The sequence below is a fragment of the Pyrus communis genome, chromosome 8 (genome assembly GCF_041283825.1).
Source record: "Pyrus communis isolate YQ-2024b chromosome 8, ASM4128382v1, whole genome shotgun sequence".
NCBI classification, from domain to species: Eukaryota; Viridiplantae; Streptophyta; class Magnoliopsida; order Rosales; family Rosaceae; genus Pyrus; species Pyrus communis.
The window spans coordinates 11,536,868-11,563,583 of record NC_142572.1 but is presented as its reverse complement, the minus strand read 5'-3'; the positions used below and the strand labels follow the sequence as shown (position 1 = coordinate 11,563,583).

The 26,716-nt window shown below is 39.3% G+C and overlaps 1 protein-coding gene, 1 long non-coding RNA gene and 1 pseudogene across 3 annotated transcripts; 1 reads left to right on the top strand and 2 right to left on the bottom strand.

Moving 5' to 3' along the window:
* The first annotated feature begins 11,539 nt into the window (after positions 1-11,539).
* LOC137718440 (uncharacterized) lies at positions 11,540-15,631 on the top strand. The gene is made up of 5 exons (XM_068457990.2): positions 11,540-11,744; positions 12,181-13,936; positions 14,141-14,366; positions 14,770-14,852; positions 15,240-15,631. Exons 2-5 carry the CDS (start codon positions 12,260-12,262, stop codon positions 15,318-15,320), a joined length of 2,067 nt encoding a protein of 688 aa, XP_068314091.2. The 5' UTR covers positions 11,540-11,744; positions 12,181-12,259; the 3' UTR covers positions 15,321-15,631.
* A 3,592-nt stretch (positions 15,632-19,223) lies between these two features.
* On the bottom strand, positions 19,224-20,461 carry LOC137718655 (uncharacterized). 2 transcript variants are annotated; one of them, XR_011065906.2, is made up of 3 exons: positions 20,294-20,461; positions 20,063-20,215; positions 19,224-19,475 (listed from the first exon to the last, which is right to left on the bottom strand). It is a non-coding gene; the product is annotated as an uncharacterized LOC137718655 (long non-coding RNA). The 2 variants fall into 2 exon arrangements; XR_015965692.1 differs by having other exon boundaries at positions 20,063-20,162; positions 20,294-20,454.
* Positions 20,462-20,634: 173 nt separating this feature from the next.
* LOC148695093 (uncharacterized) lies at positions 20,635-23,980 on the bottom strand (annotated as a pseudogene).
* Between the last annotated feature and the right edge of the window lie 2,736 nt (positions 23,981-26,716).

Sequence of the window (26,716 nt, the reverse complement as noted above, 5' to 3'; positions counted from 1 at the left end):
GAAGGCATGAGGATGCAAGGACCAATTGTATGTGGGGTGTGTTCGATCCAAGGACATGCTTCTGAGAAGTGCCCACAACTCATAGAAATGGTGGATGGGAAAGCGCCAACGCAATTGGATTTCAGGGCCAAAACCAACCAAGGAACGATCCGTACTCGAACACTTATAATCCAGGTTGGAGAGACCACCCGAACTTCAAATGGAGGGAGCCCCAACAACCACCACAACAAGGAGGCTTTAGGCAACAACCCCCGAGCTTCTACAACAAGCCATACGCACCCACACATGCTCCACAACAATCTGCCCCTAATGCTTCAGGTACGTCCCTAGACAATGATACACTTCTTAAGTTACTAACTAATTTGTCTTAGGGGCAAGAGAATCAAGCCAAAGCAATGCAAAATCAAGAAAAAAGGGTGGATCAATTGGAGAAGCAAATTAGGCAGATTGCAGATTTTGTGGGGAAGTTTCGTGAGCAAGGCCAACTCCCAAGCTCAACCATTCCAAACCCAAAGGGAGGGTTCGAAACGGCCAACGCAATTACCTTGAGAAGTGGCAAGGAAGTTGGAACTACCCTACAACCACCAAAATCAAGCCAAGAAGAGGATGAAAAGCTGTTGCAAGAGGAAGAAAGGAAGGGCAAAGCCACGGCAAGGGTGGAGCAACCTTTGCCGCAACCACTTCAAGCTCCTAGGCCGTCCAACAAATGCAAGGTAGGTCCAAACTCAATTGTTTCTAATGTGATTCCACCAAACGTGCCTTTTCCTAGCAGGTTTATGCAAACAAAGAATGAGGAGCAGAAGAAAGACATTCTGGAGACGTTTAGGAAGGTCCAAGTAAACATTCCTTTACTTGATGCCATAAAGCAAGTCCCGAGGTATGCAAAGTTTTTAAAAGAGTTATGCACAACTAGGAAAATAATTTCAAACAAAGAAGTTGTGAAAGTGAGTGAAAATGTATCAGCGGTTTTGCAACGAAAGTTGCCTCCAAAATGTAAGGATCCAGGGAGCTTTACTATCCCATGCACAATTGGAAACACTAGATTTAAACAATGCATGTTAGATTTAGGTGTTTCTATTAATGTCATGCCATATTCCATTTATGCATCTATGAACCTTGGTGAGTTAAAACAAGATGGTGTTATAATTCAATTGGCCGATCGTTCTAATGTTTATCCCAAGGGAGTCCTTGAGGATGTTTTAGTGCATGTCAATCATCTCATCTTTCCTGCAGATTTTTATGTCTTAGAAATGGAGGATTCGAGCGATGCTCCATCATTACCACTCTTGCTAGGCCGTCCGTTCATGAAAACGGCCCAAACCAAGATTGATGTGGCCAAAGGAGCACTAACAATGGAGTTTGGTGGTGATGTAATTAAATTCAATGTTTATGACTCTATTAAGAATCCTAACGATAATCATTCTTGTTTTGTCATAGATGTGCATAAGGACATAGGGCCGAAAGGATCCACACTTATCACGACGGATGTATCAAGAACCACCGTTGGAGAAGAACTTGGAGTGATTGCCCTACAACCACCCAATATGGCCGAAACTTCAAATGGGGACATTGTTGATAGGGCTGCTGATTTTGAGCCTTCATTACAATATGTTTGTAAGTCGCCAAGCCCAATTTCAATTCCCATTTCAACTAATAGGTTGTTACCTTCTTTGGTGCAGGTACCCAATCAAATTCAAGGTGGTGGGAGCATGTACATGGACTTTAGGAACCCAAATGCCAAAATCAGGGAGGATCACTACCCCCTCCCATTCATTGAGCCTTACTACGAGAGCTTTGTAGAACATGATGTGGAGGAGACAACCCACCATGTCGTGGGCCCTAAGTGAGGAATGAGCATACCATCGTCCGGCTGCAAGACGTTAAAGAAAGCGCTTCGTGGGCGGCAACCCATGCAATCACCAAGGAGAAGATGGAATCTACACACCATAACCAGATTTGCGTCCCTAACCTCTTCTCTTTGTTATTTACATTTTGCCATGTTTAGTGTGTTTAGTTGCTGTTTTTGTGTTTATTTTTGTTTGGTGTGAATTTAAGCTTGAAACATTGAGGACAATGTTTGATTTAAGTGTGGGGGGGTAACTAATGTTGTTGATGCAAATTCGTGGGATTTTATCACCCATAACTTCTAATGTTGTTTCCCACTGTTTTTAAGCTATTTTAGAGTATTTTAGTGTGTGTTGACTTAAAAATCCGAAAATCCCCTAAAAATTTGAAAAATTGTTTTGAAAAACCCAAAACGAGTTGTTTTTGTGTGTTTGTTTGTGTCGTAGGGTACCTTCCAACGCAATGATGAGGATTTGGTTTTTAATTGCATGATGGTTAAAGAAAGTTACAAGCATGGATGGACGTTTGATATACTCTTTGGTTTATGCTTGTTTGTAGTTATAGTTTACGAATTCACATGTAATCACAAAGAAAAAAAAATTAGTTTTTGTAACATGCTTGAAGGAATGAACTCAAACAAACGCTACATCCCTGTGAGACTTGAGCCTAAACGTTATTTGGAGAGTAATAATCTGTGCATCATTGTTTTCTAAAGTCGTTGCATGATCTCATTATTCATTGCTTGGTTACTACTTAGAAGGCGTTTCATCACTTAGTTCCAAATGCTAGAACTCATGCCCATTTCATTCAAAGCATGTCATTGATTTGCATAACACATATTCAAGATGAAGTTGTGTAGTGACCACCATCAAAGCCAAACAGCCATGTGCCCTTCACTCATTTTGTGTTTAAGTTTAACCCCATTGAGCCGTGTTAGCCCATGTTCTTTGTTAACCCACATTATCCTCACCTAGCCTAGAATAGGACCATCCTTACCCTTGTTCTTGAAGCATAGTAAGCAATGAATTCCTTTTGATTAATGTGTTGCAGAAAATAAGTGTGGGGGAAAGAGTATTTATGTGAGTTTATGTGCCATAGGCACGGCAAGAAAAAAAAAAAAGAAAAAAAAAAGAGAAAAAGAAAGAAAAAGAAGTGAAAAAGAGTTCCAAAGAATTGGTTGTTGAAGTAAGGGTCCAAAACAATGAATTAGGCCCTAAGAGTTGTTTGAATCTTCCCTATTTGTCTAAAAGTTGATTTCTGCATTCTAAGTGAATTCTAAGTCTCAATTTCATTACTTTGCTTGCTATTGCTTAAAGAACTTTTGTTTATCCCTATCTTTCCTTGTTAACCAATACCCCAAGCCCCGTTACAACCCTTGACTTCTATCTTGAGTGTTGCGCATTTCAATTCTGGAGTTTGAATTTGGTATGAGCATATGGTGTCACTGGTTCTCGCATCTAAGTAGTAGCATTCCATTCATGAGATCATATCTAAACACGTTTAATTACTCCAGAAATTGCTTTCTTTGTTATAACGTATGTGAGCACTAGTCTTTCATGTTTACATCACTTCTCACATATAACTAGTGTAGGGTGTGTAGTCAGAGAATCTGAGTGAAAATTGAGTGCATAACTAGTGAGGAATTAAGGGAATTCTCTAAGGCATGTTACTACATTCAAAATGTGTTTTAATTGATTAAATGCGAGCTAGTGAATGGTGACTATGATTAAGTATGTGCTTGAGGGGAAGGAAGACTAAAAGCTATGTGAGTAATGATCTTTGACATGTCATGTTTCATTGGAAATCCCTGAGGTAAATGTTGGAAGGTTTAGGTTATGTTTCGTTTGTTTTGTTTCGTCTTGTTTACTTTAATTGTTTTATTTTGCTCGAGGACTAGCAAAAGTTAAGTGTGGGGGAATTTGATAGGAGCATATTCATGCGACTTAATTAGCTTGTGCTCGTGCATTTATGTTGTGTTTACTTAGTTATTTTAGTGTTTAAGGCCACTTTTGTGTATTTTCATATTATAAGGCCAAAGTGTGCAAGAAGATGCAAATTGGAGTCTTTTGGAGCGAAAGAGGAATGAACGAGTTGAAGACTTGAAGAAACGATGAATTCCTACTCCAACGATGAATTCCTACCAAAACGAGAATTCCTACTCAAACAAGGTTTCCTACTTGAAGTAGGAAAGTTAACCCTAGGTTTCCCGTTTTGGTAACCTTTCCTAAACTTAAACGTCCGTATTTTCTAGCCACTTTGAAGGCCTTGTAGGCACTTTAGGACACAAAACTAAGGCCCTAGCCCAATTACACAACCTTGCCGTGCCTTAACCCTAATTCCCTTCCCTTGCCGTGCAAGGGGGCACTTTTGTCCAATGTTGTGCAATTAAACCCTATTTTCCTCTCCTAACCTAACCCTAGCCGCACCCTTTAATTATTCCCTTGTTAATTTCTGATTTTATTTCCTAAATTCTAGCAGCCTTTAGGTGAATTTTAGTTAATAAAAATAAAAGAGGGTTTGAATTTCTAAACCCTAGGGTTTCCACCATTTAGCCGCACCTTAGGGACCTATTATTATTTTTCTTTTCATATTTTTCAGGGACAAAAACCAAACAGCCGCAAGAAGCCATTCATTCATATTTTCATCAGCCATTCACCCTAATTCTCTCCAATAAGCCGTCACTCCCATTCTCTCCCAAAAACTGTGCATACCATTCACCTTATTTTCTCATCAGCCACATTCACATTTTAATCTAAGCCGTAGCCATTCACTCACTCTCTCCCATAAGCCGCAACCACCATATTATTATTCTCTCCATTCTCCATTTAATCCGTGCATCCACCATCCATTCCAGCCCTTCCTACCACCTTGCCGCAGCCATCTCTACCATTCCAGCCACCTTCCACACCCCTTGCCGCACCACCAAACCACCCTAAACCCATCTATAACCCAGAAACTCACCCCAAATCATCCAAAACCATCTCTGCCGCAGCAAGGAGAAGAAGAAAGAGGAGCTTGGACGCGCAGAAATTCAAGTGGATTCGTTGTGCGTTCTAGGTGTAATCAATCCTTTGTTCTTTATGTTTAAATTCAATTTTATTTCTCTTTCTGTGAACATGAGAGGCTAAATCCCTAATTAGCTAGGGGGTGATTCGAAACTATGTTTATGCTTGTAATATGATTTGATTACCTTTGGTTGGAATTTCATGTATTGTGGATTCAATTTGTTTAACTGCTTGATTGATAACTTATTTGTGTATGTTTATTGAGAGTGCACGCTTAATTTTCATGCATGAATATGACGCTAGAATATAAGTGAATTTCACCTAATAGTTATGAACTTATATTCACAAGTAGTGGAGGTTGCTTATACACAATCGCGTTAAATGAATTCTTGACACTAGTTTCATGCTCATCATAGTAACGAATGCCTCTTCAACACTTATAGTTTTATGATGCTTAATGATCTTTGATTGTATCTTTATTGTGCTTTTCACGTAAAGGACTTTTGGAGAATGTTTTGAATTGTGTATGTGCTAACCCATCCAATTCATTAACTTAAGGAGAACTTGACGGTTAATTTAAGCGGACCTAATTAACCCGGGGTGTTGAGTTTCATAATTCATCGAAAGACCAACCGAAAATCATCTTGTATGCAAGTGTGACATGTGTGGAGAAGAACCTTCTAGCTAGCATTCCATCCATATTTTCATCACATTCATATTTACATTCTGCCCTTAATTACAATCTGTGCATTTTATTTAATTTCGTCAAAAACTCAATCCCCCTTTACTTTAGTGTCCAATTTAGTTAGAAAGTGTCTTAGTTTGTGTTTTTAAGTGTTTTGATTCAAGTTATTACCCAAATTCGTCCAAATTCACCAAAGTGCTCAAAACTGCTCAGAAAGTGTTTTTAAGGCAGTTTTGAGTGTTTTGGTGCTGTTTTGAGTCTTTTGATTTGTTTTAGTGTTTTTATTGTTTAGTTTTGCATTCTTTGAGTCTAGTTTAGTGTTTTAACCTTTATTTTACGTTTTTGAGTTAGTTTCCAAGTGATTTTGCAATCCCTCCTAATCCCCGGTTAAGAACGATCCCTACTTCTACTTATACTACAATTGTCACAAGAGGGTTTTAATTTGTGTGCTTATTTAGTTCGCATCACCTTCCAGGTGTCGGCCAACACAACTCGATTCGGGGTCCTAGTGGACATTTGCGGTCGGGGTGTGTCAGGAATACTGAAATTTTGGTTTGGGATTGGTCTTTAAATTCCCATCCCAAAAATTTTTGGTTTGGAATTCGAGATCCCATACCGAACCACCCCTAAGTGAAAGCTGTCAAAATTAAAATGAATGTCTAAAACAATAATTTTAATGTGGCTATAACAATCTTTGTAGGTCGACGTTTGTTGGTTATTACAACGACTTGTTCCTTGTAACTTGTAAGAGCAACCTGCCCATAATTTGGAACTACTTATAATTCATAGAGTCATCAAGTAAAAAACAATTACTTTAGGTTTATTGACATTAAAGATTTTATTGTTGTAGTCCTATTAGATTAGGAATGTTATTGTGTAAATCCTAGTGTATTTATGGATATCTTTGAATATTCCCCTTAGTAGTTAACATTCTATTAGAGTTGTAATTCTATTAGGGTAAGGAATTAACCTTCCCTACTACTATAAATAAAGTCACAATGGGGTGGAATAGAACACACTTCACAATTACACATCTCCCTCTTCTTTCTCTATGTCACACCTCCTCTCTCTTTTTGGCCTCCATAATTGTTCAATAAATTATGTGATAACCCATCCCTAATTTTACGTTTTATAAATTTTAAAAGCATGAATTGATGAAAATGCCCTAGAGGCAAGGATTTTGACTTTTGTTGGCCATTGTTTAGAGAGATGTATGAGTCATTCTTTTGGAGTATTTGCTTAGTAATCATTGCTACGAACACATAGACGAAAGCCGTTTGCGAGTCCGGATTATAATGTTTCGAAAGTCTTTATTAAATAAAGGGTCTACCACACGTTCTTTCAAGGGTGTGAATCCTTCAAAACAATGGGTCTACCACACATATGGGGAGAGCAGATGATTGGCTAGCTGCCACGGTCTTCGGCACATTAGTGAGTTAGGGCAATCTGCTCAACATGCTCATGGTGTTCCATCATTCTGGGATAAGGGTTCGACATTTGTATGGCATATCGATCTTTGCAGTTATATTTGCATCTAGTGTAAGTGATCTTGTCACTTTCGCTAGATTGGTAAAAGCATCCGACAAGTTTTGAGTAATGCTCTGAAGATCTAGGGTTCTTCGCGATTCAGAATCAGACTGTGCGATATGGAAACCCAAATAAGACATTGCAGGAGTCATCCATGATAATTCACATCATTATTCTAGAACGGTGACGCTTTTATCTCCCCCTAACAGCTGGAAGACTATCTCATAAAATTGACAATATGCGTAACAAGCGATAAAGAGATCGCATGTCAAAGGTTCTAAGTAATAAATGATTGAAAAAGAACCATATCTGACATAGATTCTCATCCTTCTCAGAGGATCCATTTTTGTTCATAAGGGTGCATAATCAGCACATAGACCGCACAAACAAAGATGTGCAAATGGGAGACGGTCTAGTGGTATTCCTCTTCACTTGTAAGTGAGAGGTCTTAGTTTTGTTTCTCATCAAAGGCGAATTGGAACCACATTATTGCTAACTCATTGTGAGGCTTAGTCCACTGTCCTACTCCCTCATTGCAGATAATATCTTTGTTCAAAAAGAAAAAAAAAATTAAAAAAAAATTAAAAATACACATACGAGTACTTAGCAGTGACGTGCAGATTATATTATTTGTTATTTTGATACAATAATGTAGATTATGTTGCTTAGATGGTTGAAATTACAAGATGATGGATCCCATACAACAACCAAAATATATATAGTAGCACCAATTGGTAGAGGAAGAAGGATGAGGAGGCATAAGCAAAAACTTTTCTAATTTCAAACTTTTATGAGAACAAAAGCAATCAGATTTACATTAACATGTGTGTTTGTGAGCTACTGCACATCTTTGAGCATTTGAGTTAACTCCATAACCTCTTTAATTGCGAAGTTCAACTAAGGATTTAAGTTGACTTAGTAACCTCTTAGAGGGAGCGGCACCACCACCACTACAATGTTCCACCATGGGAACCATCGCGGTGGCCATCCACGGCGAGGTCCATGGCACTGCTACAACGGCCAGAGTCATGCCACCAAAGCAAGCCCAAGCCGTGCCATCCAAGGCTCATGGCACCAAGGCCATAACCAAAGCCATGTCATTCTAAGCCCTAGTTTCGCACCCACATGTGCCACACATCGAGCAGGCCATTCTCGTGGCCCAACCTGCTCCTACCAAGCAGCCTGCTCTTACTGAGCAGCCTGCTCTTTTGGCCAACTTGCTCTCGATGAGCAGTCTGCTCTTGTGGCCCAGCCTGCTCCCGTGGTCCAACCTGTTCCCACCGAGCAGCTTACTCCCGTGGCCCAGCCTGCTCCCGCATCCCAGTTTGCTCTTGTGACCTTCCAAGTAGCCCAAATCGGTCCAAGACTAGTTCACCGTCCCCGCTCCAAATTTCCAGACTGATGATTAAACTTGGAGCATTTTTACCATATTTTTCTACGGATTTGACATTTCCCAGCTCATATCTCGCACCCGGAGTCTACCACACTTCCACTGTTCAAGGAGAAACATTCCTTCCAAGCTCTTCCAATCTAAATGGCGAACAACATTTGTCCCGACAAGTCATAGAGCTGACAAACGCCCTATCACAACATACGACCTTGTTGAACCAGCTCTTGCAACGCACGAAGATGCAACATGTTCCAAAAGCGGTGTCCCAAAGAAGGACAAGGGCAAATGAAGAACCTCTCTAGCAGCGTCTTGACAAACAGCCACTTGACCTACCACGAATCTAGCATTTGGGCAGAGTACACTCCTGATTGGGTCCCCAAGATAACGTATACTTCCATCTTAACGTGTGAAGGAGCGTGCACTCTCGACCAAGCCCATGGATGAGCATACACTCACGGTTAGGATCACACTCCGATAATCAACATGAGCAGCCTTCCAAGCGAAATGTTTATTCGTGGCTAGGCCCACAATGAGCATCCTCCATATCACATCGGAGTAGGCAACATGAAGGGCGGAGATAAGCAGTTACTCAATCTGGCTCAAGTTTAACCAGCAGCCTGCGAAATCCCTTGCCTGCTAGGAATCCACCACATACACCGTTGTCGCGGCATAGACGAGCCGAGTACGTAGAAGAGCAACCTAGACCAGTAGGTCAAGACTAGGGCAGTCAAGAGCTCTACCACTCCCAATAAAGGCAAATTCAGGAAGAAGTAAAACATCTCCTGACCGAGCGATTACGCAATTTCCCCCGTAACGAAGCTATTGACAATGCGCTCCGATAAGACATGATCAACATGAGCGAGCCATCTTTCAATGACAAGATCGAGCAGACGGGACTACCTCATATAGATTGTTGGATATAAAGACTACTTATGTTCCGAGAAATGTAGCAGCTCAGCCTAATGGCACGCCGGGGGCAGACGAGTGCCAGAAGGACACACTAGCCCAACTACCAATAACCGGGGGTAGGCTAATGATTATTTCAATTGTCCCAGCAATCCAACTTTCTTCAATTACACTCACGACAATGATTTCCATGCTCTCCAGCGCAAGAGGATAAACTAATTGCTCTCCAATGCGAGAGGGTAAACTAATTCCCCGACACCCATATGGGTCTACTTTCCAGTGTGAGAGGATAAACTAATTGCTCTCCAGTGCGAGATGGTAAATCAATTCCCTGACATCCATATGGGTCTGCTCTCCAGTGCAAGATGATAAACTAATTGCTCTCCAGTGTGAGAGGGTAAACTAATTCCCCGACACCTATATGGGTTTGCACTTTAGTGCAAGAGGATAAACTAATTGTTCTCCAGTGCAAGAGGGTAAACTAATTCCCCGACACCCATATAGGTCTGCTTTCAGTGCGAGAGGATAAACTAATTGCTCTCTAGTGCGATAGGGTAAATTAATTCCCCGACACCCATATGGGTCTGCTTGTCAGTGCAAGAGGATAAACTAATTGCTTTCCAGTGCGAAAGGATAAACTAATTGCTCTCCAGTGCGAGAAGGTAAACTAAATCCCTAACACCTATTTGGGTAAGCTCTCTAGTGCGAGAAGGTCACATAGCTCAAAAGATCGAATGCTTGAATATCAACTAGGCAAATGGTTAAGGGCAGCAACCACTTTTGCACTTAACAGTTCACTCATCCAACACTTCATCTTCAACAGCTCCGATCTTGGCAGCTTTATCCTTGATTGTTCCATCTACGGCAGCTAAAAAATCAAACTCAAGCAGTTTCCTCATTTTTGGCAAGCAGCCCAGACATGGCAGCCCAAACCGTTGCCCATGCCACGCCACTTCCTCGGCCCATGCCAAGCCAATCCTTGGCTTCAATCAAGCCAAGCAGCATAAGCAATGGCCACTGCCACACCACCTCCTTGGCCCACGACAAGCCGACTCCTAGCCCCTGCCAGCCGACGTACCGCACCATCCCGACGGCTGCCCCGTGGCAGCACCTCCTAAGAAGAAGACAAGGAGAATTAAGTTTTCCTTACATCGGTGTGGCGCGGAGAAGACGAAGAAAGCAACGAAAGACGGTCCTTTGCACGAGCAAGTGTAGAAGATTACTAGGGGAGGGGGAACAAATGTCCTCTAAGCTTTCTCTTTCTTGTAGGGTAGAATAAATCGCTCTCCAAAGTTGATTTAACAACCCATTTAAGGTGGCCTTAAATAGGCTTTGAGAGAAATTTATTTCCCTTTCCTAGAAGGATCTAATTTCATATTAAAAAAGGAATCTACATCAAAATAGGAAGCAGTCCTAGAGCAAGATCTCTACACCTGTTGCCCTTTCCTACGAGCAGCCCAGCAGGTGTGGGGGCATTTGTGGAGCCAAAAATAATCAAGAGGCGACACATGAATTTTTAGGTGAAGAGGACAAAATTACCCTCGAGACACACCGGGTTTCCTACATGCAAGCAGTGGAGAATCATCCATCAACTGAGTCAAGGGTGCCCAAAATAGGTAACAAGTTCAAATTTATCTCATCCATCTTTACTCCATATCCTCTACGAGGAAATCATTCCATAACCTTCAAAACCTTCCTTATAAATTAAATTAATTAGGCTAATTAATGGATTAATTCCTAATTAATCCATTAATCACCCATTATACCAATTATCACCCATTACACACCAAAAATACCCCAAAGGGTCGGCCACCTTTTCTTCAAAAGGGACTAGCCATGCTCTATATATTGAACCCCATTTTTTTCTGTAAAAAGCTAGGTCTTCACTCTGGCTAAAATTCTCCAAAACTCCCTAACACTTTTCTCTTTAAATTCTAACTTTGGCATCGGAGGTTCTTCGGCCAAAGTCCCCCTCTCTAAATTCTAACTTTGGCATCGGAGGTTCTTTGGCCAAAGTCCCCCCTCTTCATCGTGGACGTGTGAGGCTTTTGGCTTTGACCTAAGGTGTTATTTGTTTTGTAGATGCAATTTTGTCTAAGACCAAAAGGAAGAAATTTGTATCCACACCCGCCATAACCGTTGCCCATCTCTACCCACCCTTTGCTCAGTATTGACTCTATTGAGTTTGTCTGTAATGTAGAAACCAAGTTGTTTTAGTAATAAATAAATGTTCTTTTTCTTTGGTTAAGTGGTCAGTTGTATAGTCAGTCCACAAGTTCAGGACACAAGTCTTTGGGATCTCGTCTGAGTTGTGTCTTCGGTTGTTAGGGTTCTCTGTATCTTCAGTCTTCGGTTCGAGCTCACCCTTGCAAACTCTTTCAACGAAGTAAAACCCAAATTTATTTACTCTTTTATTATTCTGCATTTTTTATTTTGAGGAATTATTCTGCCTATTTTACACTCTATCTTTATGCTTGTTTGAGTCTCACACATGTTGAATTTTTGTCATTTTTCTCACACAAAGTGTAAAAATTGGTTTTTCCTTTGTTTGGTTCCTCAGAAAACCCTAGAAAATTTGGAAAGCCCTAAACTTTACTGCTTATTTAAGGTTTCTATTTGTGGGGTTTTGCTATTGTTCAAAGAAAGTGTAGGAATTGGGATCTTTCGCTGGTTTTTCTTTTTCCTGCATTTTCTCGGAAGCCAAACAGGGGGTTTCTCTTCCATTGACGTTAAAGGATTGTAGGTTACAATGCATGTTCTGGTTTCTGCTTTATTGGTTTTGATTTTGTTTTGGTTTCTTCTTGGTTTTTCTGCGTTTTCAGAAAACAGAAGCTTGATAATGTAGAAGTAGTGTGAGAGACAAAAGAGGAGCTTTTGTGTTTGTGTGCTGGTTGTTGCTAAATGGCGCCGACTAAGTTGATAAGAAAGCTCAACAGTTTAAAGAAGGATTTTGAGGATGGTATGGGATCGGTGAGGTGCAGGAAGAGAGAGCGTGTGACCAAAAGGATATTTCAGCCCAATTCCTGCGGCAATGCCACAAAGAAAAGAAGAAAGTGCAGTATCCAAGTTGAAGGACTAGTACGGGATGAGGATTATGAGACATTCTTGATTTTTTTAGCTGACCATGGTAGTGATGTTGCTTATATTGACAATAAGTGGGTGGATGAACGGAATGATCGTTCTGATGTCAATGTCGTAAAATATGATGATGGCAATGAAAATGGTATGTGTGTTAGTGATGTTGGTGTCAACGTAAATGGTATGTCTGCAGATGATGTTGATGTCAATGCAAATGGTATGTCTGCGGATGATGTTGATGTCAATGCAAACGGTATGTCTTCGGGTGACGATGAAGTCAACGCAAATTGTATTTCTGTGGATGATGGTGATGTTAACGTAAATGGTAGGTCTGTGGATGATGGCAATGACAGCTTTGAGGTTAGGTCTTTAGATGATGGTCTTGCTGGCGATGGTGATGAGGATCCTGATTATAAGATACACTTGGCTAAATTGACGAAAGGTGTAAAGTCCTGCATAAACAATAGGTCTGTGGATGATGATGATGATGTCCACATAAACGGTAGGTATGCGGATGATGGTGATGACAACGTTCATTTTATGTCTTCGGATGATGGTATTGATGATGAGGATCCTCAATATAAGATATTCATGGAAAATTTGAGGCAAGATGGAAAGTCTTATGTACTGGAAGTTGTTGGAGATAATGGGAAATCAGAGCTGATCAAGTATGAAGAAGAAGATGAGATACTAGACGGGATGGATTTTGACACCCCTGAAACTTTGAAAAAATCTCAGGTGAAAGAGAAGCCTGAAATTCAAAAAACTTTGAGGAGGGGTACGAAGAGAGAACGGATACATTGCCTTAAAAATTCTGCTTTTCCTGTGAATCGAGAAGTGACTGAGAGCCCAAGAACTGTTAGGTATGATATGAGGAAAGAAAACAGGGCAATTCTGGAAGATTCTGTTCCCAAGAAAAAGAGTTTAGTGGTGAAGAAGAATGTAAAAGTGGTAGATCTGGGTCCTGTTTTCAATAGGACAGATGGGCGTTTTAATAAATTGCCTAGTTTAAGGGTTCTCTATACTCCAGAAACTTTCAAATATTCTCCAATGAAAAAGAAAACTGAACATAGAAAAACCCCGAGTTTTGTGATTACGGGAAATGAAAGGAGCTCGATAAAGAAGAAGAAGAAGAATGTAGATAAGAAAGCTGCAAATGGTAGCACAGAGGAGCACACTATTAAAACACCTCCTGTGGAGGCTGTTCAGTTTACCAAGCAAGGTTGTGCAAACGAGAAAGTTGCTAAAGGTAGTACAAAGGAGAGTCCTCTTAAAAGATCTTGCGTGGAGGGTCTTCGTTTTGCCAAGCAAGTATGCAACTGTGGATTAGAAGATGAAGACTATATAAAGTTTTTAAGTTGTTTACAATTTGTTGATGAGAAAATGCTATATTCACCTCCAAACGGGAGAACGGTGATACTTGGTAATGATGGACAGAGTTCTCCAGATGTTGAAATGAAAGTAGAACCATCTGATAAAATTTTTATATCATTTGCTGCTGTATGATCTTCCACCATTTCTGTTTTGGTTTGTTTTTTTCTATTTTATGTTGTTACATACGCACACAAACACACACACGCACACACCTAAGTTATGAGCATTTGTGCAAGTACACGTATGTATGTGTGTGAGTGAGTTTTATTGATTCATAGTATCTGAAATTTCTCTTTTGCTGGTTGTTGTCAATGCTTTGCAAATTAATAGGTGGATGCAGACAGTGGGCGGTGCGTTAAAACTCGTGATGCAAGTCATTCACAGTTTAGGAATGGGCTTATGAAGATTCTTAACAGGCCTTATGACTATGAAGAGTATAGAAGGCTCTTGAAAGAAGTGACTCACCGAAAGCCATTGGGGTACGACAGAAATCTGCGTAGTAGAACCTGTCCAATAGAGGAGGAACTCGGACCTTCATATCTAAAACAGCACATAGGTTGGTTTTCTTTATAATGAATGAGTAAATGAGCGTAGCATCAATTTACTGTTATTCGTCTTTCAACATTTTGTTTCCTGTTTGTCTGTATTGAATTTTAAAACAATATATAGATCAGTTAGGTTCTAAAATTTAAATGATCAATATGTTGAACGAAAGTAGGTTGAGATAATGTTTTTTAAGATTTGTGGCTGCTGTTTCCTCCATATTTAGGAAGTATTTGCATTTGTGACACTGCTTGTATACATGTTTGGACGGTTAGACGAACGGAAGCAGACATAGAGTGTATAATTTGTTCCTAGCCAAAAAGTACCAAGGATTTAGATCCTTTTCTTTATATTGTTTGTATCCTTTCAATTTGATTGAATTTTAGTTTTAATTAATTTGTTTTCAATTTTTGCAGTCCTGAAGAGAAAGATTAAGGCAGCTCGCGGTGACCGCCCCAGAGTTTTGAATCTCTTGCGGGGGTTTTTCTACTGGCTGAAGGTTAGTTGTTTTTAAGTTTTGTTGTATGTTTGTGCTTGATACTAGGGTTATCTTATTGCTAATTAACATTTAATAGAGCGATATACTGATTACAATTTTGTTGGGATTGATTACGGATTTTGTCCAGTTTTCTATACATATATTGAAGTAGACTTCTGTTTTAAGAATGGAGGGATTTCATTAGTACATTCGTGTGCTTGAAAGCACAGCGGTGAAAGCACACGTTGACATGTCTTTACCTTGTTGTTTCTGTGTTGGTGCATGACTTTTGCACTCGTTTCTTTGCATGTGAGGTCCAGTGTGGGGTGCATTGCATCCCAGCTGATGATTATTGGATTCCCGTCCAACGGTCTTCTGATTTGTGTTATTGTTGTATATGTTTGCTAGAATGTGGCCCAAGATGAAAGTTTCTGTCCATGGAACGACTCATCTTGTTTGAAAGTGCTTCCGCCATCTGATAAGACTTGAAGGCAACTGTGATAAGAAAAGGGGGCTTGTGGAGTAGTAAATACCAACCATATGTGAAGTTAAGGGCTCTGGCATCCATGTACTTTATTTCGCCATCTTATAGCAGCTTCCGTATGCAGTGCTGGATGTCCGAACCGATCAGACGGAGAGTGTACTCTGTCAATGGAGCTCCCCGATTCTGCACATAGAAATGTTAATATCTCAATAAGAAACAAGACCTTGAAAGCCAAGTTACAACTCTAATTGTAACGGAAACATGGTCTTTCTCTGCAGTTGAGGGCAATGAAAAAGAGGGATATGGTCCAACCTAATGTTTGTGATCGCATGTACAACTTATGGGCGCTTCTAAGGTGCGGACTGAAATTGGACGGAGGAGTTGAATCGAGTGTATCGGTAGAACGGGGTGTTTGAGTGTTTCTAAATTCTCGTAAAATTCGGTCCGCACCTTAGAAATGGCGATTGCAGGAGGTCCAAAACCTCACAGCAAGATTCCCCAATTGCTTTTTGATTGGTAAGGTTGGATTCAAGATAAACATGGACTAATAACCAAAATTGGCGAGCAAATACAGAGAAAAAAAAGAATTTAACTTGCTTTTCTAAGCTATGATATGTTTGCATGAATTAAAATTCGCACGTAAGGTTTGATATGTAAACCATTCAATTAATACCAGGCTAATAAAATCACACTCCTCGAGTTTTTGATGAAAAACATTGAGTTGTTATATCATATTTTCTCTTGTATTGTATTGTGTGTCTACTTCTGTGTTAACACAAATAAGAACACAAATAAGAACACAAGCACAAACACAATACAGACATAAATGAGTAAACCTACATGACCAATTATGGGCGGCCCCAATGGACATTGACCCATTTATTTGAGGAGATTTTTAGATTTGTCATAGAAGCCGTTATTGACACTTGGAAATCGTCATAAGAAAAAAATAAAAATACATCTAAAAGCGCGCTTGATAACTATTTAGGAGTTCCAATAACAATTTTAAGATTCAAGCAAAAGATCCAAAATAAATTCAGAGAACTCGGGTTCGGGGGAAAACTCTTAACAATGAAAACAAAAATGCAAAAATATTTCGAGCTTAATATTGTTTTTTATCTCGACATTATAGCAAATGTACAGTATACAATTTACAAGGGGAAAAATAAAAAAACTAAAAGAAACAAATAATCTCAATTCCCTAGCCAAGAAAAAAGTCCATAACAAAAGGGACAGCCACGGGTACATCTGAGGACGATGAATTGGCTAACGTAGCCCCGGGTTCCGGTAAGTACACCGGACTCTCGTGCATCTGCTCTTTTCTTTCGAGTTTTGTATCTGATAGGGAATTTACTACTCACGCAAACGGGCTGAAAACTCTTTTAATATTTGCAAGAATGACAAGGTTATTATAGTACAAACAGATCTCGCAATGTCGTTCTCTATAAGAATTATTAAATAATATGAAACAAACCAAATTCCAACTAATTATTGTAAAATAGAAATTTGAGATAATTGTTTTTTATGACCTAATTTAATAAAACGAATTTAATTAATAAAAATAAAACAATCTGCAATACTAAAGCTGAAAGAAAAGGAAAAGTTTTGGAGAAATCAAATTAAGAAAGCACTAGAGATCCACCATCACCTAGCAATCCTATGTATTTTTACCAATTACTTATGATCTACACATGCCACTTTGAAGGTTAGATTTTCCTAATTTATGCCTACTTGGACCCCCAATATAGAGCGTATATCAAACATGCAATCTGTCTGTGATATTCAGATCAAATCTAAACATGTATGACTTATTAGGCTTTATGAAAACCCTTTGAAAAACCATGCAACCCTTAAGATGTGGTGTTCATCTTAAGTGAACTTGCACATATTAATCATAAGAAGCCTTCTTCAATTTCAGGGACCGACCTCCCACCAAAATTGCATCAAATTACTTTTCTAAAGATCCTAATAATGATCAGGCATTAAGACAGTTAGATAGTTTTAATCACGGTGATTAATAATTCAAAGCAGACATGCAATCAATCATAAGCAACTAAATAAAAATTACATATTCATGCTAAGGCTCAAGGCTTCGCCCTAGCAAAAGGAATTAGTTACGCATATTCATAATTGAAATCATAGAAAATATTATTAAGAAAAGGAATGAAAACACCTTAAAAGTAGAAAATCTCCAAGAACCCTAGCAATTATCTCTGTCTCCAAAGTTGCATAAAAGAAAGCGTAGCCCCAAACTAGGGCCGGCTAAAATCTTAAATATCTCCCTAAAAGCCAGCTGCACAATCCCTGAGAACCAAGTCTCTTATTCCACTAGGAAGCTAACTAATAATAAAATATATTAAAACATAAAGTCCTAATTAAGTTAGGATAAACTGTACAGAAACTGTCCAGCCACGTTTTAGCCTCAAATCTCCTCCAAATCCGGCCCAAGATAATTTGTTTTAAAGATCAGGACGTTCTGAACACATCTCCAGAAGGCCACAAAATCATCCAAAGTCATCTTGGGCTCCAAAAATACAAGTCAAGCCCAAAACGTCACTATTCCAGCACAGCGCATTGCTCCTTTATTTTATCGTCAGAAAATAACCGCTTGGTAGAAAAATATGATATTTTGACACAATCAAGCCAAGTGATTCATGAACGTCCTCCAACTGGAATTACTCCAAAATTCGTCCATTTGACCATGTTTTGCTCCAGATGAAGTCGAAAGTCTTATTTTGAAAATACAATTCAAAGTATCAAAATTTTTCCCAAATATCAACCAAAATATGCTAAGAATAGGGTTAAATGTATAATATAAAATTAACTCATCAGCATCCTCCTATGCAAAGGAGGCAATACTCGCCCATTGCAGAAACAAACTTTGGGAAAATTAAAATTACTCGAACCACATTTACAACAGACTAATTACTGCACGACGTACCTCGTCGCATGCTGTTCCCTCTTGAGCTGCCACTGTCAGGACGCATTTGTCTTAAACCTATCCAGTAAACGTACCGGTTTAATCAGTTCATCAAGATCATCTAATTCTAATTCGGATGAATCGCTGTTACAATATGAAGCCTGCTCCCGTATTGGATCATTACTTTCTCCAGCCTCCTCCTTATCACTAACATCAATGGTGATGAAATCAGCTGACTCTATCAACAATTATGTCATTGCACTTCTCTGCACGGTGCTTTCCAGACACTGTTCTTGGGTCAAGAACATTGACATCCTTGGACACAAAGTAACGTCCCCTAGCATTTCTTTGTACCCTTGTTCGTCTCCTTTACTTTTCCTTTGTTCGGTTTCTGGGGTGCTGAAGCTTGCATTTGGGCCCTTGTAGGCAGGCTCCAGTTGATTCGAAGGATGGACAGACATAGCTATGCATCTTCCGACACTGTGAGGGAGATATATTTTACTTACTCCAAATTAGTGCGTCATTGTTTGAGAGGGGGTTATTAACTAGCAAAATGTTACCAGAAAGCACCTTGCCAACAGTAAGAACAGTCCAGCATTCTTTCAGGTACCGTTTGGTACGCAGACGGGACAGGACGGGATGGGACGGGACGGGACAGAACGAATGTTCTGTGTTATGTTTGCTATGCGCAGGACGGAATGGAACAGTTGTTCCGTTCTACGTTTGGTAAGTGCATGACAGCATGGAACCAAACGATTAAATGACCAACTTACCCCTGTTCCGTCTGTTGTTTGGTACAATGTTTATGTATAGAACGGAATGAGACCGTTTTATTTTATTTTATTTTTTTGAAGTTATTCATATTTGAACTCATATTACATATATGCTTAAACGTTTTAGGGTTTAAACATTCAGAACTTAAACAAAGAGAATGAAATCCCATAAAATTGACTTGAAATCCTCATCAACCAACAAAAATGGAAGCAAATTAACAAAGACCAGCATCATGCATCAGAAGTCCATTAAAATTCCACATTATCTAGACAATTTTGTTATTACAACCCCAGAACATCCAAACAAGCCACGAGGTTTTGGGAGGTAGTAGCAAACTTAATACAACGGTAACAAACTCGACTACGACTCCAGGTCCTCAGAACCCATGAATCTTGATCTAATCCTTCTTGACAATCTTGGCCTGAACGAGAAACTGCAGTACGGCCTTGCGCTGATCGCCTTGGAGCTGAATATGCAAAGCCGTCAAATGTATATTGTAAGATACATGTATATTACACAATATGCAAAGCCATCAAATGTATGCAAACCGATAACTAATTTATTTCTCGATATTTAACATTTCTAATCATTCGAGTGGATATCCAAATCATTATCACAACATATTAAGTACACTATCAGGTTCAAAAACATGGATCTATAACTCTCAGATAAATAGAAAACTATTAATCTTACCCAAACTTTCTGTACAAATTTTTCTCACTGTGATTATCATGTAGCATACAGAGAAGTAATTCAGTTACCATCATTAAAAATTTACTTGAAGAAACCAACCCAGAAAGAAGGAAAAAAAATAAAAAAAACTTCAAATGATGTAATGCAATCTATACATACAGCTCACCAAAAGAGCAACTCAGAACTTTCACTAAAATAGGAAAAAGCAAAAAAGCATAAAGTTTAATGGAATCGCTGCAATCTATCAATCCAAAGAACCCAAGTAGCAGATTGAAAGAAAAAGGGTTGTATGCTACAACTGAAGAGAGAGAGAGAGAGAGAGAGAGAGAGAGAGAGAGAGAGAGAGAGAGAGAGAGAGACTGTTCTTGTGCTCGATGAGGACGGTCCAAGTCTGAAACTTGACATCGATGGTGGCCATGGAGTCCAAGCTAAACTCATTTCGATAATATCTGGCAAGAATCTGAAACTTGCCCATCGCAGGGTCACCTATCAGTACCACCTTGAACACATAGTCTACCTCATGGTTTCAATTGAATCAGAAAATATTGTGAAAAAAAAAAAAGAGATTGGAATTGGATGCAGATATCAAACCTGGAGATGCAGAGATCGAACCTGGAGATGCAAAGCTTTGAGTTCACTCCGTGGGGAAGAGAAAAGAGAGGCTATGGGAGAGGATGAGGACAAATGTTGGAGAGATCTGTGAGAAACAAGGCAGCGGCAGAGAAGATGGAAAGATGATGATAGAATTTTAGGGTTTGTTTTGTGATTTGGGTGGTGTAAATATTGAAAAAGATGAGGGGCATTTTTGTCTTAAAATTTCATAATTTTGTGTTCTACGGATGTGGAACAAGTCGTTCCAAGGGGTGAAGGTGGAACGAAAATTCAGCCAAATTTCATCCCGTGGAACAGCGCGTTCCGTTGTTTTTCACGCACTAAACGTGAGACAAAATGCCTCGTCCCACTGCATTCCGTCCCGTCCCACGTACCAAACGGTACCTCAAGAATAACTTGCATGAAGATGAAATATAAATAGTGAAATAAAAAGAAAATGATAAAATGTCCAAGAAGATGTACAAAGTTCTGTTGTAGATCACGTGAAGTCTTGTCACATGGTAAACCTTATGGGACAATTTGCAGTTGCGATTGGAACATAAACCCTTCAGAAACTTTATGCAGACTGCAACTTTAGAGGGATCATGGATATAGGGACATTTTCCATCATCCTTAATGCACTTCCCAAATCTTGTAAAAAACTGACAGTAACCGCAGTCTGGCCGTGTGCAAGCTCAATCGAACTCTTTCACTAGCCAACATGCGAGTTCGCTTCTTCGAATTCCTAATAAGCTGATTACCATTGCCAATCCCTAGATATCTGCCAATCACCACCAATTGGCATTCACATTTGCTTGTATTAATTTCAAGAATTTATCGTTATGGCATAAACGATAGCAACTTACTCATCATTGCCAATCACTAATCTCTTTGGAACATAAGATCTCTTGGGATCTTTTTCTGGATTGAGCACAGCAGAGCTTAAGGATTCGCCATCTATACACAATACCCTCATTAATCAGCCTATAATATTCTTTTGGAATTGCAACATACGGGTATATGTAACTCAAACAGGAATAGAAACAACGGTGTTTAGTGTGTGCGCACATGCTCATAAACTATATAATTAACATTAAAAAAATATAACTAAAGCTCATGTTGAAAAGGACAGTTGATATGCACGGCAAATAAAGAGCAGCCCACCTGAAATCCTTTCAAGTGTTGGCCTTGAAGGATCCATTTTGTGCCGGACAGAACCAATGCGAAATATACATTTTCTTGCCATATCATCAGATCCTTAATAATCAACCAACATACTTTGCGGAAACTGATTTAACTTGCGCTTTACATATACAATATTCTTGGTATTTGGAGGTGCCAAATTCCCATTATGTAGTACAGTCTAGTTTTCCAACTTATTGAGGGGACCACTATGATTTTCCCAATTTTTGGAAGTTATCGATGAGTCCTTGACAATTGTTTGTGCATCTTTGGTGTCCAGAGAATTCATAGGATCTAACTTGGTTTCACCACTAAGAGGCTCAGACACTGGGGATGATGCACGAACCCCGAAAGAGATGGCCGTACAAGGAGAGAATTTGGGTGCAATAGGTAGTTAGGGTGTCGGCCTATCAAATGGAGCATTCGTTTCTCCCGTTCTCATGAGACTTGAAGGGTCTTTCAGATCTTGCACTCTTCTTCAACCCATCTATACCTAAAGAGTTCGACCGATAAATGGCTGAACTAAACCCATGTGAACTTTGCAGAGCAGCAACTGGAGGTTTTCTAACGAGGCTGTTACCTTTATGCACATAAGAATTACTTCGAAATTTTCCATTTCTTTGTGGCAACTGCCTTTGGGGTGGAACTATACTAGAGAAAGGCATACTTACAGGAAGAGGAGATGAAGATGGATTACCATTTCAATGCCAAGTCTGAGGCTTTGCAATATGAGTTGAAGGGGCAATCTTCATTGAGGTAGAAGAGACAAAATATGGACAACCATGCACAATCCCACTAGTAGCTGCTTGACCCAGTTAGTTCATCAAACTAGATTCCGTGCTTACAAGATTCAAACCATGAGTTGCCTTTTTGATATCTTGCAATGACAAAGCTACTGACTTCCCCATCATTGATTTGGCACCACCTGATAATGCATTTCGTGCAGATGCATTTGAACCACCTTTAACCACAGACTTCAAATCCAAGTTTTGGTCAACTTCACCAGCTTTTTCATCTGAAATTTTGATAACTGATGGACTACAAGGGAACAACTGCAAGTAAGGCACATCAATTGAAGTTTCTGGAGAACCCTTATCTGATATTGTATCACACACAAACTCCATTCCTTCATTATTAGAGTTATGAGTATATACTTCATTTTCGTTGGCGCATAGCAACAGACAATTTAATGCAACGGGCAATTTCTCCTTAACAGAGACATAATTTGATTCCATGTTTGTGCAGGATAATTTATTGCTTGAGTCTGGAAGCTGGACCTCTGAAGAAACGATGCATGGAGCAGTCTCGCCATGTTCATAACTTGTTCATCTGTTGTAAACGTATCAAAAATTTCTTCCCGGTTACTTTCTGTGTCCATAATGTCAAGCTGATGGCTACTTACAACCATAACTTGAGTACCGGCCTCTTTCTGTTCATTTCTCGATTGTGATGGGCAAAGGAAAGATGTATCCGGAACTGATTCTTCATAAATTGAACAGGATTCAACACCTTGGTGCTTAAAATTCAGACCATCATTAGTTAGGGCATGCCTAGCTGCTGCTACAGCTGCTAAATTATCCTCAAGTAATACAGTGTTTCCCTCTTGAGAAGGCATTAAATTAGCAGTAGCAGAGAGAAAATGTATGTTAGAAGCAGCAACTCGTCTTCTTGTGTTGTATCATCATTAGTCCAAGGTGCTTCTACATAAGGTGTACATTTATCTGCAGGTCCGTCAATGGTTTGAGATGTAGTCCTTACCAAATGAGAGGTGGATACTTTTCTCCTCTTTATATACTTCGGTGAAGTTTCATCAGGATCAGAGTTAACATCACTTCTAACTGATAACTTAGCCTCACAAATCCCAACTAGTGAGCTGTTCCCGCGCAGAACACTGACCCCATCATTATCAGGTTCTGAGCTAATATCTAAACTTTCAACACCAGAAACAGCAACTTCTGCACTAGCATCCTTCAGGGATAAACTTACTGTTGTATACACAGAATTTTCACGTGCAGAAATATTTCTAGGCTCTACATAAGTGTTGGAAGCCCTTGAAGAGTCTAACAGAGTCCTAAAATTTCTCTCGTTTTTAATCCTAAATTTAACACTCTTACTATCTCCAATTGAACTTGCAACCTTTGAAGATCTTTTGGTGCCACAAATAACAAATGGTCTAGAGGCACCATCTGGAGATGCTTGCCTTCCAATAAAATTGACATTCCCATCATTCGAAACAATAATATTCTCATCATAATTAGTACTAACTTTGTCAGAGTTCCAGGTGGTGCCTCTACCATAATCAGAGCAGACAGCAAAGGTCTCCCCCGAACTTGATAAACCAACAGTTATGCTGACTTCTGTTGAAGATATAGCCTTCGTAAGTTCTTCCACGAACCAATTTGTAGCGATGTTGGATGACAAGTTAATCCTAAGTTTGGGCATAAATGTAACAACCCAAAAATTAATTTGGAAGCTAACAGTAGTGGTAGGCCAAATATAAGTCATGGTTAATCTTTACGCTTTTAACCAAAATAAATTTCTTTCCTTGACAATTATTCACAAAATTAAATTTCGGTTATTTTATGGTTGCATCTAACCTTCTTGTTAGACTGCCTACGTACCCTCAAATGGGATCAAGCCATTCGTAATACACTATTCAATTAAATCGTTTCCGAAAATATTCAAGTAACAAATATATTCAATACTAGATTCAAACAATTGAATCACATCAAACATATACCAAAAATGAAATCATAATATCAAAATTAGCGTAAAAAGGCAGCATCGGCCCACTGGCCATGCGCCATCGTAAATTTCCTGCAACCGGAAACCTAATTTTCTGACGAACTCCAAAAATTTCCAAATTTTACAAGCATATAGAGCTAAGTGAGAAAAAAAAAATTTGTACCTGGGCCAAAGTCCAATTCGGCCGGGAAATACCTGAAATTTTCCTCTATCTATTAGAAACCCTATAAATGGGGTGTTCTCGATTCAACGCCAAAACGAACTCCGACTCCTCAACCAATGCATGGGACTTGTTCCTGAGGTTAAGGGGAGTCTATTAGTGGTGGTGGTCGACTGTACTACCTTAAGAAATGGCAAATCACCACCATGCACCCCACGAACTAGCTGGAGAGTTCATCATGAAACCAAGGCCAAATTGACTCTGGTTTTTGATGAAAATGGAAGAGAAGAGGTCGAGGATAACTTTTCAGGTGGTGCCTCAGTGCAATTCGCCAGAATTTGGCCAAAGAAAGCATCAGATTCCATGGTTTCTGTCGGGTTGGGTTGCAAAGGGAAACAGGTCGAGGGATCAGGTTCCCTCCTTCCCCTTATTTCCTTTTCTCCCCATTAGCCCACTCACTCTCTCCTTTCTTTCTTTTCTTCTCTCCTCTCTCCATCATAGCCACACACATGGCATCACAGATGGTTGCTCCAGCAAAGTTGGAGCCTTCTAGATAAGTGGTCAAATGACCATGTTGCCCTTGCCTTTATTCGTTTATATCTCCTTCGTTATTACTCCGTTTCGTGAACATTTTTATCCTACAAACTTGTAGGATCGCCCTTTATCCAAATATGCCAAGAAATACTATGAAGCATATAAGGATAAAATCGTCCTCGTATAAATATGTTTAGCCAACTAGGGGCATTTTCGTCTTTTCACTTATCAAACAAATATACGCCTTAAATATAAATACGTCGTAACTCTGATTACAACTATAGAATATTTAATAATAAAATCTAGGAACGGAATTTCACATTTTCCCCATTTGAATTTTATAATTAAAGTACATATTTAAAAATAATCTGGGTATTACAATAAAGGCACCAGTTTTTATATTCTGGTGACCCAGCCTATGTGGTCTTTGGTCCAATCTTGGACCACCAACAATTTTCAACCCCTGATTCTTTTAGGCATTATTTATTGGGTTTTATTAATTTTTTACCCATTTTCTTTGTTGGCCCGCAATCCAACAACAACCCATTTCTTAGGCCTTGAAGACGTACATGCATTTATCTATTTCATATTTCTTCATATATATTGTGTTTTCTTGTAGGAACTGAACCTGAAGTTCATAAAAATTCGAACCCACAGTTTTCGAATAAAGAACCAGGAAAACCCGACACCAAAGGTGCCACAACCTGCTCCCGATGCCTTGAACTTCAAAAACAAAGGCAAAGCACTTGACACCATGAATGCGAATATGAGTTATTGTTGTGGTTCAAATGACCATTGATCCCGTGTATGTCGAGCTCCTGCCAATGTCGTAGCTGAGTATCATTCTTGTCACCAGAAGTTTGAATCAAACTTTGCTCAAGTGGTGGAACCTAAAACTATAAAGATGGTGGTTTCTGACTTTTATGAAGCAACTGCTCCGATGGAAGAATAGATTCTTAGACATTGGACCACATGTTGGCTGAATTCCCTATGTGGCCGAACCCCCTACGATTTTTGTTTAAGTTTTGAACAATTTCCTTTATATTTAATTTGTTGGTGTCTATTTTTATGGATTATTTTCTTGAACAATACTGAATGCATGAATTTTTTTCAATTTCCTTATACTTGTGATCAATTCAATTAATTTATTTCTAGGTATGCTTAGTGGGGAAGTTAGTATTTTGGAAGATAGTGCACCCACGCACACCATTGTGCATGATTGCATCTATTTTACTAATTTCATACCTAAAATATCCCCTCTAACAACCCTTTAAGGCTCTCCTAACCTGATTGAGGGGTATGGTGTTGCCCGACTAATGTTGTCCAATGGTATTATCTTGACCATTAAAGAGGCTTTTTATTCTCCACGTTCTGGAAGAGCGTTGTTGAGTTTTCTAGATATTAGAGTGAACGAATATCAAACTAAAACCTTTGTAGAAAATGGAGTTGAGTTTCTTTGCATTACTTCCTATGAATATGGCTAGAAACGTACTCTAGAGAAGATAGAGTGTCTCCCGATTGGATTGTACACTACAACCATCCGTTCTATAGGGAGCCATTATGTGGTCAGACCTATCTTGGGGCTTGCAATCAAACTTTGGTTTGGCATGATCGATTGGGACATCTTGAATATAGCATGATGTGCCGTATCCTCAAAGTTCCACATGGGCATCTCCTTATTAAAGGATTAGGCTACATTCCCAAGGATTTCTTATGTCAAACTTGTTCACTAGGTAAGTTAATTATAAAACCATTGCAAACAAGATTCTCATGGATCCTCAATTCTTCAAAGAATTCAGGGA